Source organism: Sphaerodactylus townsendi, linkage group LG07 (genome assembly GCF_021028975.2).
Source record: "Sphaerodactylus townsendi isolate TG3544 linkage group LG07, MPM_Stown_v2.3, whole genome shotgun sequence".
Taxonomy (NCBI): Eukaryota; Metazoa; Chordata; class Lepidosauria; order Squamata; family Sphaerodactylidae; genus Sphaerodactylus; species Sphaerodactylus townsendi.
Window position 1 is genome coordinate 95,685,902 of NC_059431.1, and position 20,238 is coordinate 95,706,139.

The window sequence follows — 20,238 nt, forward strand, 5'->3', positions numbered from 1 at the left end:
AGCTTCATGTGTGCTGGTGTGGGTTTACAGGCCCACTAGAGGCAAACACATGTCCCTGGCAACATACAAGTCTGTTTTCCAGATAAGAAAAGACATTTCTGATGTGGGGATAGAGACACTCTAAGCCTTCCAGATCATTATTCTGGTCCTCATCTTGGCTTGGTTTTTGTAGCTGACTATTATTATTCTTTTCTGAGATTGTAAACTCCGAGTCCCAGAGACATGTTGGGATCTGCATTTTTCAACACACCCCGACACACCCCAGAAGTCTGGTTTTACCTGCTGCCAGCTCAGGCAAGAGGATGCAAGAACACAGGCACTGCAGCCACATTTCCTAGAGGAGTGGAGGTTGGACAACACTGCTCCCTGTCAGCTTCTGTTCCCCACTGCAAACTGTTCTGCTCAAGGTAAGCAAGCTTGAATCTAGATTCACAGCCATAAGGAGCATGCAGGAATTTCTCAACGTTACCAGCTTAAAGGGCTTGGGAAGCTCTCAGTTTGGTAGGACTCAGAGCAAAAGAAAAAGAAACTGGTTTTTGAGTATCTCTCTTACATTGGTATAAAGGGTTTGCCTCAAAACTAGGTCTTGACGGGTTCACCTCAAAAACTAGGTCTTAACCTGCGCCTAATATTTTGCAGTGCATTTTTTTCACTGTTTCCTTTCACAATACCTTGTGGTTAAACCCTCTATCTGCAGTCTCTTTGCAGACTAGGTGTAACATAGTTGTTAAGAATGTGTGTTGCAAGCAAAGATGTTCCAAGTTCAAATCTTGCCGTAGCCATAAACTCACAATACGACTGGAAGCAAGGTATGATTCTTTCATCCATGGCCCACTCCACCCTAGCTTTATTTATTTATTTATTCTGAGGTTTTTATACCACCCATCCCTTATTCAGGCTCAGGGCAGCTTCCAACTTCAATAAAACAATACATAATAAATAAACTATAAATAATTAAAACTTACCATTAAAATTCAGGATTAAAAATTGCATAGAAGTTCAGTTTGGCCATTCAGTTCAGCAGTCCATAAGTTGTACAGATGGCAGAACTACCCATAGATAAAGTAGGAGGCTGTACATGCTTGGTTTGCACAGTAATATGATTTGTAAGCTACTCCAAAGTAAAAAGTAAACAGACAACCCAAATGAAGGACACTGCATGCATTCCAGGAGGATAGAGCATTAGGACAGCTGAGAGTTGGAGAAAGGGAAGAAGAGAAAATCAGTGTGCTCTGGATCCCGAGAGAAGAGAAAATCCTGGAAGGGGAGCTGTTGCAGGTGGATATTTCCATTTGTTCCCAATAGTTTCTAGTTTGTTTCCCTGGAATCTCAGGCAGACAGTGAAATGGGCCCAACCAAAGGCAAAGTAGGGTTTCTGCTTATCTAGGAGTGCAGGAAAACGTGTCTCTGTGTAAAGTGCCATCAAGTTGCAGCCAATTTATGGTTGCCTAGTAGGGTTTTCATGGCAAATGATTAATCTGAGCTGGTTTGCCATTGCCTGCCCATTCAGAGTCTTCCTTGGTCTCCCATCCAAGTATTGGCCCTGCTTAGCTTACGAAGTCTGATAAGATCGGGCTATGCGATACCATTCCCTTTGCAGGAAAATATCTGTTAGGGGGGCTGGGGATAACAACAGACACACACTGTAACAACCTGATGAGAACTGAGTAGGCTTGCCAACAGATCTGAAGAAAAAGGATGTCTTGCCCTGTCAGGAGAGGTCTGATGCGTGGAAATGGGCACTTGAAGCGTTTCATCATATGGAGGTCAATAACATCGCCTTGTAAATAACCTCCTGCCGAGCCTCTGTTGAAGGGGTGAGATTTTTTCCCCCCACAAGTTGTTGGCTATCCAAGGAATGAGAATATTCATTGCTCTTTGATTGGTGAGAGGCAGTAAGCTACCTTCAGTCATACAGTGAAGATCTTTGTTCTGTGGTGGCAGCTGCTGTGAAACAATGTTTTTTTAAAAAATCTGCACAATCACTCAACTCCGTATTGGCTAGTTGGAAGCCTTACTGGGCAAAAGCTCCATCTGGCTCTGCCCACTTTCCAAAAACACTTTGTGAACCTCAGGAAAGGTGTCAGCAGATGCCATAGCCGGCACCACGTTGGGGGTCACCTGCCTCAGAGCAGAGTTGCCAACCTGTAGGATGTGGCTGGAGATCTGCCGCTATTACAACTGATCTTCAGGTGACAGGGATTAGTTCACCTGAAGAAAATGGCTGCTTTAGAAGGTGGACTCTGTGGCATTATACCCCACTGAAGTCCTTCCCCTCCCCAAACCCTGTCCTCTTCAGGCTCCGCCCCCACAATCTCTAAATGTTTCCAAGCCTCCCTCAAAGTATATTGGAAGGGAAGATTTGAGCTTCAGTTGGGGTCGGGGCAGGGGGCTATTTCCTGGTAATTCATACCATGCGTTCGATTCTTTGTAGGTCTCAAACATGTTAACAATAATAATATGGGTTAACTTTATTTCATTGTATTAATTAAATACATTTTGGGTTGTGTGTGAAGGATATGTGACATATATAAGTTCTTTTAAAATGTTATAGCAATATGTACCAGGAACCCACTAATTGGGATCATGCGTTACCCACGATGCATCTAATACACCATTGCCATTTTGTGTGAACAGGGAATGTCCAGATTTTTGATGTGTATAAAGCATCAGTACATATGCTTTGCCTTGTATACATGAAATGGGGACCACATGCATTGGGGGCGTTGTGGGTCCTATGGTCTGTTATTGGTGGCCTCTTCATATACATGGTTATAACATCTGAAAAGGATTTAAGACTTTAAAAAATGTAATTATGACCTTTAAGAAGTGATTTTTATAATGCATCAATAAAAAATCATGTTCATGTTATTTAAGTTTTGTATAGTCTGCCTTTGTGTCTGAAACTCAAGGTGCATTATACAGTGTGAGTCAAATACAATCAACAGGACAGGGCATCCAATAGACAGTGCAAAAGAGTTTGGATTGCAGAAGTCTGGAACCAACCAGAAATCTGAAAAGAACTCCAAATTGGACAGCATTATAAGTCTACGGGAAACAGAAGGGTTTTAATATTATGAATAATGCAGAGATGCAGACATTTCCCCTCTTCATTAATGCCTTGAAGTACGGACATGAAATATTTTGGCAGCTGGTTCAGGGTGGACTAAAGACGGTACTTTTCACACAAGAGATGTGTGGTTTACATGTAGAATTATCAACCCAAAATTGTATTGGTAGCTACTGGGTTGGATCCAGCCATCCCCTGTGTAAGTATTTCTGATCTTTGTGCAAGGACTATAGATCTTTCCAGGTTTCTCCTTCCCTCAGAAGTAATTTCTGGCCTGGAGTAATAGTTCCACTTGCAGAAGAAGAGACGAGAAAGGTGATTTCACCAGTTTCCTAGTCCTCTGTGCATCTATCAAGGCACATGAACCCAGGGCCATCTTAACACATGGGCATACTGGGTAGTTGCTCAGGGCCCACACTAGCATAGGGGCCCTATGCTAATTTATGCATGCTGTGACTTGCTGTCAATAAATACATAAATACTATACTAAACTATAAATATTTTATTGGAAAATGCACATTTATTGGAAAATGCGCTTGTGTTTTACTAAAGATAATGAACAATATTAATGTTAATTTTTATGATAACAACAGGATACTGGCATTCTCCTCTGATTTTAATATCACAGTGACCTCTGCAACCACATGGGCAAGTATGTGTACATATCTCACACACTGCTCTGCCTGGGGCCCAGTGGTGAGATTCAAATAATTTAACAACTGGTTCCGGAGGTAGGATTTGAATAATTTGACAACTGGTTGTTTACAAGCACCATTTTAAAAACCGATTCTGCCGAAGTGGTGCGAACCTGCTGAATCTCACCACTGTTGGGACCTATCATACTGTCAAGATGGCCCTGCATGAACCTCATGGCAAACCCCACTCACCTGGGGGTCAACTTTCCCAGAGATAGAAACAAGGCTGCTATGGGGAAGAAAAAGCATCCCCCTGTGCCTTCTGCTGGTCAGTCACTGAACTCAACCAATTGGCATTAGTGGATTTAAAAGGGGATTGGACAAAGTCAGACATTTTCATGACCCAGGAAAGCTAAATGGAACCTCCATGCTTAGGGGTAGTAAGCTAGATTCTGGGAATAAAGCTTTGCTTGTGGATTTTCTGGTCTAGAAGGACATTGGTTTGACATGGGCTGACCTCTTTGAAATGAGCTCTGCAGATACCAATGTGTTATTATTTTGCAGCTCCTTTCTGTGCCCTGCGCAGCTGACCTGGCATGCTTGCTTGGGGCCATTACTATTCTCCTGTTAGCTCCCACAGAAGAGGTTTGAGCAGCCTTTCCCCTTGAAAGGACTTTTTAGGAGCCTGGATTCTTGAAAAGGCATTGAAGGTCGAAGGAACAAAGATCCCAGCAACAAGGAAGCCCAGGAAGAGGCTTAGCTGAGAAAGGGACAGGCATTAAAATCAGAGGGGATGAGGTCAGTGGCTGGGATGCTTTTGTCTCCCTCCAGGATTTATGGGTGGCCGGGACATATATATTCCCGGGAGTGTCACCCTTTGAATGAAGGGGCAATGTCCATAAACAGTGAGAAAGGCAAACAAGAGTCGACTGGAACAGGCAGAGGCTGCCAAGAGAAAGTCAAAGATCCGATGGAGTGCCCCTCCCTGCACTGATAAGCTCAGGTTACTTAAGGGAAATCCTAATTGACCTTTTGGGGAGACTAGATCTTCCCCAAGTGAAATTCAAGTTTCAGCTGCTGGAGGGAGAGTAAGTTGAATCGGTGCCCTGTTGGGTTGCCAGATCCCCCCCATCCGCTGGTGGGGATGGAAGGGGGGGTAGGGCTGCCAGATCCTGGTGGTTTGTGATGGAGCCTGGGGAGAATAAGGACCTCAACTTGGGTATAATGCCATAGAGTTCACCTTTCAGCCATCTCCTCCAGGGCAATAGATCTCTGTATTCTGGAAGTCAGTGGTAATTCTGGAGAGTTCCAGCCATCACCTGCAGGTTGGCAACCTACTTGCGGGGAGGATTGCTGTAGGGAAATGCAGGGCCGCCTTATCTATGAGGAACTTTAGGCACAGTGTCTAAGACCTACGAAAATTTCAGGGCTTAGCAAAAAACAAGATTAACAAAAAATAATTACAGGAATTGGGGAAAAACAGAAATTAACAAAACCAAGATATTTATTTTTCTCAACTACAATACATCTTTCTTTCCTTGCTTGCCTTGAGCCCTTCCCCACCTTATCACATCCCATATTAAAATAAGAGGAGAGAAGGATGCGCAAGGGCTGAGGAATGGGAAAAAAATTCAACTTCTGGTTTTTAACAGATATGCACACTCTGAGGTCCATAGAGGTCAATAGGACAGTTTTTGGAATGATGTCTGTCTGTCTGTCTGTCTGTCTGTCTGTCTGTCTGTCTGTCTGTCTGTCTGTCTGTCTGTCTGTCTGTCCCAGAGGTACGCTGGGGTGAGGCGGGGAGTCAAATACAAGATTGTCTAGAAGGGCTTATGAAAACTTTAATGCGGCTCTGGGAACATGTTCAGAAATGATGTCCCTTGCCTGCAGTATGAAATGGTAAGATCCACTCTGCCATCTTTGACCACTGGCTTGCTGATGGGACAAAAGCCAAAAACATGTCTCTAAGTAGCCTGGTTGTTTGAATGACAAGCATGGGGCCAGCAGGCCAACCTGCCTTAGACAGCAGCTATTGGGTTCAAGTTGGGTTGTCAACCTCCAGTAGCTGGAGATCTCCTGGGATTACAGTGATCTTCTGGCAACAGAGATCAGTTCACTAGAAGAAAATGGCACTTGTGGAAGGTGGACTCTGTGGCATTATACTCTTTTGAGGTCCCTCCCAGAGGTGGGATCCAGCAGGTTCTCACAGGTTCCCGAGAGTAGGTTACTAATTATTTGTGTGTGCTGAGAGGGGGTTACTAATTGGTGATTTTGCCATGTGATTTTTACCTTAGTTACGCCCCTCCTCTCAGCAGTAGCGCGCAGAACTTGAAGCAGTCTAGCAGGAGGTGCACCAGCGTGCGTGGCAGCCTGCATGCATTTGTTTCCTGCCCAAGGACTGGTGCAGTGGCTGCGTCCTTGCCACAGCCCTTCCCAGGAATGCCCCGCCCCCGGAATGCCCGGCCACGCCCCCATTGTGCCCCACCCAGCCCCATTGGCGCTACGCCACAGTTTGAATCCCACCACCATGGGAACCTGTTACTAAAATTTTTGGATCCCACCACTGGTCCCTCCCTTCCCCAAACCTCATCCTACTCCGGCTCCAGCCCTGAAATCCCCAGGTACATCCCAACCTGGAATTGGCAACCATAAGGTAAAGGAAAGTGGATTGGCATTTATGTTTTTGTTAGAATGGCATAAGTTATCCTACCACTGTTACATTGTTAGATGATTTAGGTTTGGAGGTTGTCAGATTCATGAAAAAAGGTTCTTTCTTCCAATTTGAAAGAAGCCTTTGTTAGTAGAAGAGATCTATGGTATTCAATACTGTGATCTGTCCAAGGTCCCCAGTGAGCAGAGATTTGAACTCGGGCCTCTCTGGTCTAAGACCAACTACTATAGTATGCTCCCTCCCTCTCATTGTTTCCACCATGGGCCGTGGATTTCTTGCCTTGGGCACCTTGCTATAATTCTCATGGATCTTAAATATTATAATGTTACAAATAAGACAGCACAGACAGAGTGGCGTAACAATGTGCCAGGCTAGAATATGGGACACTCAGGCTCAAATTCTTGTTGTGAAACTCATTGGGTGATCATTGCCCCCACACCCACTCTTGGCCTAGCCTACCTCCAGGGCTGTTGTGAGGGTGAAATGGGGGAGGAAGAGCTGCTTGGTGCTCCTTGGAGAAAGTAGGAGATAAAATGTCTCAGATGGATTTAAGGCTCAGGGGTTTATGGGTCAAAGGTCAGTCCCACTCCTTGAATTGTGCCTGACAAACCACCACCTCAGCATGATCCGATTCTTCTCCCTGCATGTCTGATCCCTGATATGGCAAGCACTGGCTAATCATTAATTCCTTGGTCTCGCGTCTCTTCTCTACTGTCAACGTGAAGATGACAGAAATCAGGAAGTTGGAGGGGAGCACAAAAAAAACCAAGCAAAGAACACCCCTTAACCACTTCCTCCTCTGACACGTTCCAAAAGAAGAACCACATCTGCCAGGAAACGATGCCTCTCTTCTCGATCAACCCTTTCTGCTTTTCTGTCAAGACCAGAGTACAGCATCAGTTTTAAAAGCCACGGTCACGTGTTTTGACTGATGGTGAATTCCACTACAGAAACAGGATGGAAAAAAGTGGGAGGGAAGAAGTACCTGCAAACACCTACAAAGAAAAAACATCTGAGTCAGAGAACAGTGAAGTTGGACAGCCCCAGGGAAGTCCACAGGGCTGGGAATTTTCCTGCCTTGCTGCTGGTGCTTTGCCATCTCTTATCTGCTGCTGAGTTTGGCAGGAGAGCCCAAGGGGAGACGTATCTAAGGGAGTTCAGAAGGCCAGAACATCCCCGGGCCAAGCTTCTCATCGGAGGAGGTAAAAACACAGCCAATGGAAGGGAGGAGGGCTTGGACGCCGCCGCGGATAAGAGGTCACTACTAAAAACTTTGGACTCTAATAGGATTTCTCTGACTGTTTGAGGCTGGGGTCACCTGTTCTTTAATTGGAGCATGATCTGTAGTGAATGAAAAGTGAAGGTCTTCCATCATAGAGATGCACACTATCAGTTGCAGCTATCTATAGAACCAGCTGCTATGGAGGGGACAGATCTCTGTCTCAGTGGGCAATCCTAGATGTGTGATGGTAGAGTGTAGGGCAGGGGTAGGGAACCTGCGGCTCTCCAGATGTTCAGGAACTACAATTCCCATCAGCCTCTGTCAGCATGGCCAATTGGCCATGCTGGTAGCGGCTGATGGGAATTGTAGTTCCTGAACATCTGGAGAGCCGCAGGTTCCCTACCCCTGGTGTAGGGTCATGCACAAGGGGGCTCCTTTGTATAATGTCAAATTTCAAGCCTGCTGCAGAACCCAGTGGGCCTGGTATGAGTGAAATGGGCATGTGCTAGGGTTGCCACCTCTGGCTTGGTAAATACCTGGAGATTTTAGGAGTAGAACCCGAGGAACGCAGGGTTGGGGGAGAGGAGGGGAGGGGCTTCAGCAGAATATAATGCCATAAAGTCCACCTTCTAAAGTGACCCTTCAGCTAAATCTTCCTCCAGTGAAGACTTAATAGAAGGGAGTTATGGGATCCAGCCTACAGACCATAGAAAGTAGCTTGGGCGATACATCTCTTCTCCTTCTGGTGCTGAACTGAAAACAAGTTGTGGCCACAATGGATTAGAAGCATCGATCTAACCTCACATTTCTATGACGCAAACTTGGTTTGGCATGGCTTGCAAACTTTGCAGTTGGGCAATTCATTTATTTTATTAGAGTTATATCCCACCCTTTCCTGACTAGGCCCAGGGCTGCTTACATCAGACTGATGCAATCCATTTAAAATGCTGTGATTTAAAATCTTATTAACTTTAACATTCTAATTTTAAAATTCCAGTCGGCGCCCAATTGGTAACATGGTAACTGGTCAGGAGGGGGGTGGGTGCGTGGAGAAAAAGCAACTGTGAAAATGAAAACAAGGGTTGTGATGGGTGTAACTATTGCCGCCTTAACCATCGGACTGGTGGAATATCTCATTTTTACAGGCCCTGCAGAACTGAGCCAAATTTCACAGGCTCTGAGTCTCACTCAATAGAGAGCTCCACCTGTCTGAGCCCGGAGCTGAAAAAGCTCTCACTCAGGTTGAGGACAGCTGGATGCTACTTGGAGTAGGAACCACCAGCAAGTTATAACCAGCCTAGCTTAATGCCCTTTGGGGGATGTACTGGAAGAGACAATTTCACAGGTGTGATGGTCCCAGATCATTCAGAACTGTGTTGCAGTCTGAAACCCCTTGGTTAACCATTCCCAGCTCTTCTGTGTTCCCTATTCATGATTGTTCAATTACGTAGAGTTTGTGTAGGTACAGGATTCGTTCTATACCAGTGATGGCAAACCTTTTCGAGACCAAGTGCCCAAATTGCAACCCAAAACCCGCTTATTTATCACAAAGTGACACCATGGCAATTTAACCTGAGCAGGGATAGCCTCCAGCAAGTCCCACATGCGCCGCTTTACGCCTCTCTAGCATCTCTGCTGCCTCTGCCCCCCCCCCCCCCGGGCACCAGTCACCTGTAGCACAGGCACCAGGCCCGCCAGCCAAGTCCTCCCTGCTTGCTGAGGTGCACACACATCAAGTTCAGGGGCCCAGGCCAGCCTAGATGTGGGGGGGGGGGCATTTCCCCCCCACATGATGAACTCTGTGCGCCCGTGCCATAGGTTCACCACCACTGTTCTATACTATGACTGGGGTTTTTTCCCCCAGCTGTTGTGGGGTTTCTTTTCTGCGTTAATCAGCAAGCAGAGTTGGAACAGCGAATCCACAAGGCACTTTAAATACAGTGCCATTCTGCCTTTAAAAAATCCCTACTGGCAAGACCCTATTATGTCTATACATGGTTCTTCTTCTCCCTGCAAAGGTTCTTCTTCTCCCTGCAAATTTGCTTTGTTTTCAGACTTCTTTTATTATCCTTATTGTTGTTATTACTATTTGTATGAAATTGCAGCTGCCCGATCTTCAGCTGGTAAGCTTTGGGTTTTACCCAAGAACCTAGGATATTGTAATGTTTTGGTGTGGTATACTTGCAGATCCAAGCAATGTGGCCTTCTGTAATTGATAGATTGAGATTTTGTCAATATGTAGACAGTTCAAGTGCTGACCAAAGTTTTTCAGTAGGGCACCCAGTGCGCTGATAATCGTTGAGACGACAACTGCTGGTTTGTGCCATAATCTCTTGAGTTTCATTTCCAGATCTTTTGTCATCTTTTCCAGTTCTTGTTCTTGTCACCAGGTGTTACTACATCAATCACCCACACTTTTTTCTTCTCAACCACTGTTACATCTGGTGTGTTATGCGTCAATACGTTATCTGTTTGTATCTGGAAGTACCATGGTATTTTGACCTTTTTACTTTTCAGACATACCAGTGGTTGAAAACAAAAAAAGTGTGGGTAATCAACACTTGATGACAACGGGGTTGAAGAAAAAGAACAGCAAAAGATGTCAAAATACCAAGACCTAGAAATGGAAGTTGAGAGAATTGTTCTTGTTATTTTGCAATTGGCCAGTTTTCTTACAATATTTTAACTCTTGTAGCCAGGCAAGGTCTCTGGGCCTTTTTATTGGTTTTAATCAAAATACTGTGATTATTAAAGAATAATAAAAATAAAATAAACAAGAAGTGAACTTGACTGGCTATAAAGTGAAAAACAATCCTCCCACCACAAGTGCTACCAAGGGAACTGATAATTTATTATTGATCCAGGGATGCTGAGAGAAATCCCACCTTCAGAGAAGCATTAAGTCATTTATTAAACTGCAAAGAGATGAAAGGGAGGAACATTTTAAATGCATAGGAGCCTTGAAAATCTCAACAGAACCCAGACTGGGCACATAAAACTAATTGGTACTGCAGCTGCCTTTTACAAAGTTAAAAATCAGCAGCAGGCAGCCAGGGTTAGACAAAGAAAGACAGAAAACATTGGAATGCAATTGGACTCTGACAACTTCATCTAGATTTTCCACTAAATCTGAATTTATTTCATTTATTTACAACATTTATTAGCCTCCTTTCCTCCTTGCGCAGCTCAAACGTGGCTTACAATATACATAAATAATTATTTTTAAACACAATAAAAATGATATAAATAAAACAATAATGATAAAAACACACATAAACAGTCACAATTTTAAAACTCCAACTAGGACTGCCAATAAATAAAAAATTAAATCAGTCAAATGCTGTCCCAACTGAATAATTAATTCATAACTGTGAATTCACAATGACAGCGATTTGAAATAAAACACTTGGTGTGGTACATCCATGCTCACTCAAGGTTGTAGGGAACGGTGTTGCCTTCTTAGAACAAATCCTATATCTGGAGAAAAGTGGCTTGCTGTCACTTAATACTGGGATTTTTCTCATTTATTTATTTGACATCTATACCCTATTTTTCTCCCCAAGGATTACCCAAAGCCAGAGGCGTAGCTCCAAGGGGACAGGGGGCATGAAACACCTGGCATATGCCCCTGTGGGGGCGTGGCAAGGGCGTTCCAGGGTGGAATGGGGGTGTGGTGGGGCATTCCGGGGGCGGAGGACGCACTGGTGCACCAGGCGCATTTCTCCCTTACTACGCCTCTGCTCAAAGCAGCTTACAGCATTATTCTCCCTCCCTCTTCACTCTCCACATGGACTTCGGAGGCAGAGCCAGCAGTGTAAACCTGGACCCAGCCAGGCCGAGCCCAGCACCGAACTGCAGGCTCAGCCTGGCCTGGTTTAGATTTATACTACTGACTTTGTCTCAGAGGTCCACCTAACTTTGGAGATGGAACTCTGGGGATGGAGCCAAGAGTATAAAGCTGGACTGGCCAGGCCACATTGGCAATTTGATGCCAGGCTCAGCCTGGCTGGGGCCAGGTTTATATGGTTGGCTCTGTACTTGAAGCTCCAGATCCAAAGTCAAGTGGACTAAGGAGCCGGAGCCAGCTGCACAAGCATTGAACTGTGGGCTCTGCTTCTGAAGTCCACATGGATTTTGGAGGTAGAGCCCCCAATTTAAATCTGAATCTGTCAGGTGCAAAGTGGAGTTTTTGGTGGGGAGGGAGCCAGGCAACTGAGGGCACCCCCCTTTAAGTGGCGCCCAGGGCATCATGCTAGATATGCCTCTAGTCGACTACAAATAAGTTGTAATTCCAGGGGATCTTCCATCTTATCTGGAGGTTGGCTACCCTAGGATTCTGGTCTGAGTATCCCTCTTACAACCTTCTCTTGGGCAGATTTACTCACAAACAAGTCCAAAATGGTTTCAAAAAAGATTTACTGAGATTAACTGCTACCATACAAAGAGATTCACTCAGACGCGAAGGTCTCCAATGAGAAATGCATGGCATTTTGCAGTTTTAAAAAATTAAATAATTTCAGCAGTGGGTGGTTTGGAGCACAGAAGCAGCAGGCAAAATGAGGCCGCCATCTTTTTTCCACCTGCCGGTTCTGCAGTCCAAAAATTGCCCCCCATGTCCTCCTTCCCTTAGAAACTCAGATTTAGAAGTGCATGTTTACAGCGTTTGCAACTCTGCTGAGGAAGAAGGTGCTTGAGGGATAGTGTGAAACATAGAACCAAGATGCAGAAATAGGTCTTTTTGCCTCACTGCACAGAATCCCCATACCTGAAGCTTTAGAAAAAAGTAATTACAGCTATATGCATCTGATGCATAGTTAGCTGCTAATATTAACATCTAAGTAATAATCAGTCCAGAACTACAGCAAAAGCCTAGTAAACTTCCTTTTCCGCCTGTAAAGTTTTAATAATCTTTGTATTATCACTCTCTTGACATCTGTGATACTCTGTGATGCTTTCTCTTTCCTTTCCTGATTAACAGGTTTCCTCCCACCTCCATTCCGTTCCTTGCTTTTCGTTGGGAATAGTCTCCTACTTCAAATTTGCTCTTCTAATTTTCTTTCAGGCTCATCATTTCATGAACCAGAATGGCCCCAAGGCCTCCCGATCGGGATCTCTGAAAGAGTCTGGGGCCTAGACCTCCAAGCAACAATGTCACAGAAACCATCCAGCAACACTTGGGTTGTCAAGCAAAGAAATGTGCTCCAACTGAGGCCCTGCAGGCTTTCCATGACCCCCTCTTATTTGAGGAAGGTGTTCTCTTGCTTCCTTGGTTTCTCCCTGCATCCTAGGAGGTCCTTCTGAAGCCCTTCAGTGGTCTGAACCGATCTTCTGGAGTCCTTTGGTGGCCCCAGGGATGTCATCTGTCAACCAGTCTTTGGAACTGTGCAAGGACCGCAGCACCAGCCACCAACTTCACCTGATTGGATACAGTCTGATTTTCACAGCCGGCTTGCTTCTCAACCTTGCGGCCCTCTGGATCTTCCTGTACTATCTACGTATCAAGTCTGTGGTGAGCATCTATATGCTGAACTTGGTTGTGAGTGACCTCCTTTTCACAGTATCTTTGCCATTCCGTATCTACTATTATGCCGTGGGGGAATGGCCCTTCTGGCCTTTCCTTTGCCAGGTCTCTGGCTCCATCTTCCAGATCAACATGTACGGCAGCTGCCTCTTCCTCATGTGCATCAATTTGGACCGCTTTGTTGCCATTGTCTACCCACTCCGCTGGCGCCATCTCCGGCGCCCTAAGGTGGCACGGCTGTTCTGCCTGGTGGTGTGGGTGCTTATCCTGATGGGCTCGGTGCCAGTGGCCTGGTTTCACAAAACCACCTCATGCCAGAAAGAAAACCAGACCATCATGCTGTGTTTCGAAAGCTTCAGCAATGATCTGTGGCAGAAAAGACTCTTTCCCTTGGTTGTTCTGGCAGAGATCCTTGGCTTTCTCCTGCCGCTCACTTCTGTGACTTACTGCTCGATCCAAATCTTTAGGAATCTGTGTAAGCCTGGCCGGGACCGGAGCCTGCGCCAGCAAAAGACAATCCGCCTGCTTGTGGTCAACTTGGTCATCTTTATTATCTGCTTTGTCCCTTATAATATCATCCTGGCGGCTTACGGGATGATCAAGGCCCGTGTGTTCCCGACGGATCAACTGACAAAGGATTCTGTGCGCCGGGCCCTGGTTGTCACGGTGCTCTTGGCCAGTATGAACTGTACCCTGGACCCCTTGGTGTATTACTTCAGTACAGAAGGCTTCCGGAACACTTTAAAGAGGCTGAGGAGAGGGCAAGCGTGGGACTCCGAGACAGGAACGCTTCAGACTCGGGTGATGCAAAGCAAACCTTACCAGGCTAACGCAAAGGCAGAGGTCAAATCATTCCCAGTGCGGCACTTGATCCTCACGCATAAGGATGTGCCGTTTTCTCCTCCGAAGATATTTCTAAACAGCCCCATTGAAGACTCTGAAATATAATAATGGGTGGATTATCATGCTGGCGACTTTGGGAATTTCAGAACAGGGTAAAAAACAGTTATGAAACTTGAATATTAAGAGGGAGAGGGCAGACAATTAGACAAAACGAAACCAAGGTAACTTCAGATTTCTCCAGCTAGTTTCTGACATTTCTTTTAGACTTTTGTCTCCATTCCCGGATGCGGTCTGTTCACACAAGTGCTGTATACAAGACAAATGTCATTGCTATATAGGATGGAAATGTTGTTGCTCGGATTTTATATCTAGGGCAGAATCCAATTTTATGCCACATTTCTCTATAGAAACCAGCACCAAAGGCTATTAAAAATGACCACTGTGGACACAGCTGCTGAAATTCAAAGTTCTCCTTGTTCAGGTAGACTTCACCTGGACATAACTGTGTGAAAAAACTGCTAGCAGCTTCTCTCCAATCCTGTATCAGATGTTTCTAGTATCCGCCTCCCCCATCAATATTATCCAATGACTGCCATTTGGCTGCTGCCAGGGGCCCAACGAAGGCTGGACAAGTCCGACCATTGCCTTGACTAAGCCTCTGAGCAAGTTCTGTCATCTAGTTTTTCATCCATAGTCTTGAGAATCCACTTAATGATTCTGCACTGAAAATAAAACATATAGATTAACATTATTTTGGTAATAAAATATATAACCTTTTCATGCAGTTGTCCAAGTTATGCATAGGGCAGGTGCATGATGTGGGAATTGTTGGCTCTTGGATGCAGATATTTATGTGAATTTTCCCATACATTTCTAAAAGTGCCTTCATGACGACCATTCAAATAGCGTTTGTGTACAAGCATCTGGCTCACATCTTACATTGAATATGCTGATTCCAAGAGTGGGAACATATGTCAACCTTAGGGCTCTTCAGACATTACTACGGCTACCAAGCCTCCCCATAGTTGCTCACCACCTGTCCAAGAGGCAACAGGAGGTTTTTTTTTACTAACTGCTATGTCACTTACAAGGGAAAATTGAAAGTGATTTAGGTAGCTCTAGGAATCACCAATCACTCTATGGTTTACCAGTAATTCTAGTGATCCCTAAAGCTGCTGTATGTCACTTCCAGGTTTTCCCTGGAAGTGACATCTATGCAGAAGATGTAGTGCCTCCCATGCACTACCTCGGAATGTGGCGGAGTGTCCTTCTTTGGAGGTTTTTAAAGAGAGGCTGGATGGCCATCTGACAGGAGTGCTTTGATTGTGTGTTCCTGCATTGCAGGGGGTTGGACCTGATGGCCTTTGGGGTCTCTTCCAACTTTATGATTCTATGTCCTCACCCTCAACTGTCCCACCCTTTGCCAGGAATAGCCTAGAAACCCTACAACCAGTAACTGGAAGTCATTAATCATGTGGAGATCCTCTTGATATATATAGTCACACTGTGCTATCTGAAAGGGTCAACACATGGATTTTCAGCTTCCCTTTATACACACTGAAAATTTAGGTGACTTTGGATCTGCCACTATCTCAGCTTAAACCAATTTCACAGGGTAGTTATGAGGATAAAATGGAGGGCTGGAGAATAATGGAAGCCACTCACTGGGGAAAAGACAGGGTATAAATGAAGCAACCAAATAAATAATCCTGATCTAAATCAGGCCAATGCACACCAGGGAGCCATGCACCCAGCTAGGAACTCTGAGCATACACCTGTAGACTGCTTTGTAATGTGTGAATTGACTCTCAAAGTACAGATGTCAGCATAGCTTTGTTATAGCACTATCCAGGATCTGCTCAGGGTACTAGGATGCCATTGGCACTGATAGGATGCCAGTTGCCAGACGGTGGCTGGAGGTCTCTTGGGAATTACAACTCATCTCCAGCCAAAAGAGAACAGTTTCCCCAGAGGAAATGGCTGCTTTGGAAAGATAATTCTGTGGCATTTATACCATGCTGAGGTCCCTCCCCAGATTCCTGAAACCCCAGCCTCAAACCTCCAGGAATTTCACAACTGGAAGTTGGCATCCCTTGGCTGTCTCCCAGCCTTCAGAGGCACAGGAGTGACTGGTAACCTCCTTTTTGACCCACACCAGACCAGCCACATTCAAGCCAAATACCCTGTTTCCCCTGATATAAGACATCCCCTGAAAATAAGACGTGGTAGAGGTTTTGCTGAAGTGTGAAATATAAGGCATCCCCCGAAAGTAAGACATAGCAAAGTTTTTGTTTGGAAGCATGCCCAACGAACAGAACACAGAAAAATAAGACATCTCCTGAAAATAAGACATAGCGCATCTTTGGGAGCAAAAATTAATATAAGACACTGTCTTATATTCGGGGAAACATGGTAGCTCCATGGTTGCACTAATGTAAATATTTAAGAAAAAGGTAATTTGCCCATATTATATTCATGGCAGATCTAACAGGACCAGTACATCAGATTCTTACTCTACCATGTGAACTTTGGCCAGCTAGCCATCACTCTCTCTTTTTGTCTCCGCCTACCTAACCTACCTCACAGGGTTGTTGTGAGGATAAAGGGAAGGAGGGAGGATGATGTACGCTGCCTGAGCTCCTTGGAAGAAAGGAAGGATAAAAATGTATTAAATGAACATTGCGGGGGGGGGGGGGAGTGTTTGAACTGCCCACAAAGTCAATGGGGGAAATAATTTTTCTCCCTGCTATGTTCATAAATAAAGCTGACATCTGTAAGCAGTGTGCGGTATACCTACATCTGCAGGAACACCTATATGTTTGAAGCTGCCAAGTTTGGGCTGGTTCACACCTGTATGTATGGATTGCTACAGCAAATTCATTCACTCTCTCTCCTTAAAACTGCCAATGAAAACAAGTGGAAGCTCACACTTATTTTTCTCACCAGTCTCTTCCAGCTTCCTGTCCCCACCCTCATGTGTCACATCTGGAATTCTGCTAACAGATGCCAAGGGGTGGGAGGAAAACAAGGTGGGGTGATCACTGCTGGCTCCCAATTCCACAGCAGAGGCTGTTCCCTAGAGATTCTTTTGTGAAAACGGTTTTCTGAAAGCAATACTTTTGTGGAAGCATTTTCCCTTGCTGTATTTACCAAGCCACTCTGCAATCCCTGGACTTTTTTGTTGGTGCCATTTTCTGAGCTCACACCTGCTGTCTTGTTCTGTGTTTGCATCAGTTTTTAATTTCAGGGGGAGGGTCGTGTCTACGTAGCTACCCCTGGGGAATTGCAACACAACCCCTAAAGGATTGCAACACAAAGCTTTGAACCTTTGTAGGTACGAATCTAAGAAGTAAAGGGGAAAAAATGTAACAACCACAAAATGGCAGCCAGTAACTGTTTTCAAGGGAGTGAGTGTGAACAAATGGGGTTTTTTTGAAAATATTTTGAAAATGTTCGCAAAATGTTTTCAGTACGGAAGCATTAGGAAAGGTGTAGCCGGCTGCTGTGCATTCCAATTAGGGGGTTGAGGGTCTTGCCCAGACAGATTCTGCCCTGAATCTGCCACCTATCATTCGATAAGTTCTAATATTAGGGAGGAGAACACTTTTTCTCTGTTTGTGTGTTACATGTTTTTATGCATATCCTTTTACAGTCAGCTTTTTGCTAAAATCAAGCCCTCGGTCACTTGAGCCTTTCTGAACAGGACATGAGGTGCCAGTTCAAAGCTGGGCACTTGAGTGGCAACAGAGCCCAGAAAACCTGTAGTTGAAACATGCTTTCACCCTGTTCACACATTACAGTGAATGCATGTACAGCCCATGTACAGTGTACACCTGATTTTTCATTATATGTGTCTTCAATAGTTCTTATGTTATATTCAACATGCGTATAACTAACCATGTGACTGAAACCCCACATTTACCCAGCTCACCATTGTCATTTGTAAAGTGAACATGCATTGAATCTTTCTTTCATACATGTGAATGGGTGTTATTCCAGCCCTGGAGGAACGTCTCTCTTTGGGATAAGTGTTCAACAGAAATGTTACACAAATCTTCGGTTCATATCTATTCAGTAAAAATTGACGTAGCCTCCATGCAAATTTTCAAGAACTTACTGGTACATTTCCACTGGGATGTGGTCACAGTTAATACTGAGCTGAGAAATGTATACAATTCTGTGAAAATAAATCAGCACATCCCTCCATTGCAAGAGTTACAAAAGGAAATAAACTTACACTAGTTTTATACAACCCTTCTCAGGAAGGTAATTATCGTGTCAACTAACGGAAAGACATATGACCCAAAAAGCTACAGACCACAACTCTCATCATGCTCTGTCTAAAAGGGTGAATACTATTTTGGTTAGCCTTAACAGTCTGTCTGATAAATGCATTCACTATGACTAAAAATAAGCGCAACCCCTGCAGAGGCAGCACAGAACTTTTGTATCATCCGCTTGTGGGTTTAAATGTGTTCCTGGATTTTGAATAGCTGTAGATGATTAAAAATTACTTAAGCAGGACGATTAGTTTCCCAAAGGGAGGCAAACCCACCATGGAAGCCTGACAGCTATTCATTCCATGACTTCTCAGTGATCATGAAGTAAAACACTTACCTTCAGTTATCCCATATTGAAGGTTCTTGATACCATTCCCTCTTTTTAGCTGCCAGAAAGAATAGTTTGGATTTATACTCCACTTTCCTTAACTGTGGCCCCTTCCGCACACGCAAAATAATGCATTTTCAAACCACTTTCACAACTGTTTGCAAGTGGATTTTGCCATTCCGCACAGCTTAAAAGAGCACTGAAAGCAGTTTGAAAGTGCATTATTCTGCATGTGCGGAATGAGCCTGTAAGAAGTCTTACAAACTCCTTCTCTTCCTCTCCCCACAACCTTGTAAGATAGTGGAGTTGAGAGAGTTCTGAGAGAATAGTGACTAGCCCAAGGTCACCAAGCAGGTTTCATGTGTAAGCAAGGGAAAACACACCTGGTTCACCAGATTGGAGTCCATTGCTCTTAACCACTACCATGCTGGCTGTCAAACAGAGACAGATTTGGAGAGTGTGGTATTGTTCTGGAATTCATTTGACCAGAGGCGACACAGAGTAGAAAAAGAGAACTTCAGGGGAATGGGCACCTCACTCAAACAACTTCCAGTTCTGAGAGAAAAGAAAGCACTTAGAGACTGCCCTTGCTTTCCAGGGCATCCACAAACATTTTTTCTGCTCATCCCAAACAGACTTTGTAAAAGTGTGGAACAGTCCAAAAATCTGTTTACCTAAGTTGGTAAGCAGTAGTCACTCTTTCAAACCGCTTCACTTAAAACAAAAATAAAAGCGACAACCTAAAAACTCTCATGTCCCTACTTTATGCAGATTTCTCCACTTTCATCCTCAACACCAACTGTGCAAGGCACTGGCGTAATGCCCATTGGACAAGGTGGGCAGCTGCCCAGGGCATCACCTTGTGGGGGGGCATCAAAATGCTGGGCTTGTTTTGGGGTATTTTAGTAGTTTTCCATTTTTGGCCTGCAGGGGGCGCAGTTTTTAGGCTAGCAGCACCAAAATTTCAGCGTATCATCAAGAGACTGTCCTTATGCTACCCTCCAAGTTTGGTGATGTTTGGTTCAGGGAGTCCAAAGTTATGTACTCCCAAAGGGGGTGCCCCATCCCACATTGTTTCCAATGGGAGCTAATAGGAGATGGGAGCTACAGTTTTGAGAGTCCATAACTTTGGCCCCCCTAAACCAAACTGCACCAAACTTAGGGGGGTATCATTAGGGCAGTATCTTGATGAGGTCCTGAAAGTTTTGAGACTGTGCCTTTAGAAATGTGCCCCCCACAGCCTGCAACCCCCATTGACAGCAATGCAGAAAACTCAATGCAGAACAAAGATTCTTGGGCAAATTTCTAGGATGTTCCTGCGTTTTTGGATGTATTGGCACCAACATTTCAGGGTATCATCTGGAGTTTATGGCACCCCCCAAGTTTGGTACAGTTTGGTTCAGGGGGTCCAAAGTTATGGACCCTCAAAGGGTAGCCCCCATCTCCTTAGCAAACAATGGGGGATGGGGCACCCCCCTTGAGGGTCCATAACTTTGGACCCCCTGAACCAAACTGCACCAAACATGGGGGGTACCATAAGGACAGTTTCCAGATGATACCCTGAAATTTTGGTGCTGATACATCCAAAAATGCGCCCCCTGCAGGAACATCCCAGAAATTTGCCCAAGAATCTTTGTTCTGCATTGAGTTTTCTGTATTGCTGTCCAT

General features: G+C 44.8%; 1 protein-coding gene across 1 annotated transcript; it reads left to right on the top strand.

Moving 5' to 3' along the window:
* The first annotated feature begins 284 nt into the window (after positions 1-284).
* Positions 285-16,841, top strand: LPAR5 (lysophosphatidic acid receptor 5). The gene is made up of 2 exons (XM_048502854.1): positions 285-407; positions 12,661-16,841. Exon 2 carries the CDS (start codon positions 12,952-12,954, stop codon positions 14,065-14,067), a length of 1,116 nt encoding a protein of 371 aa, XP_048358811.1. The 5' UTR covers positions 285-407; positions 12,661-12,951; the 3' UTR covers positions 14,068-16,841.
* Positions 16,842-20,238: the final 3,397 nt, after the last annotated feature.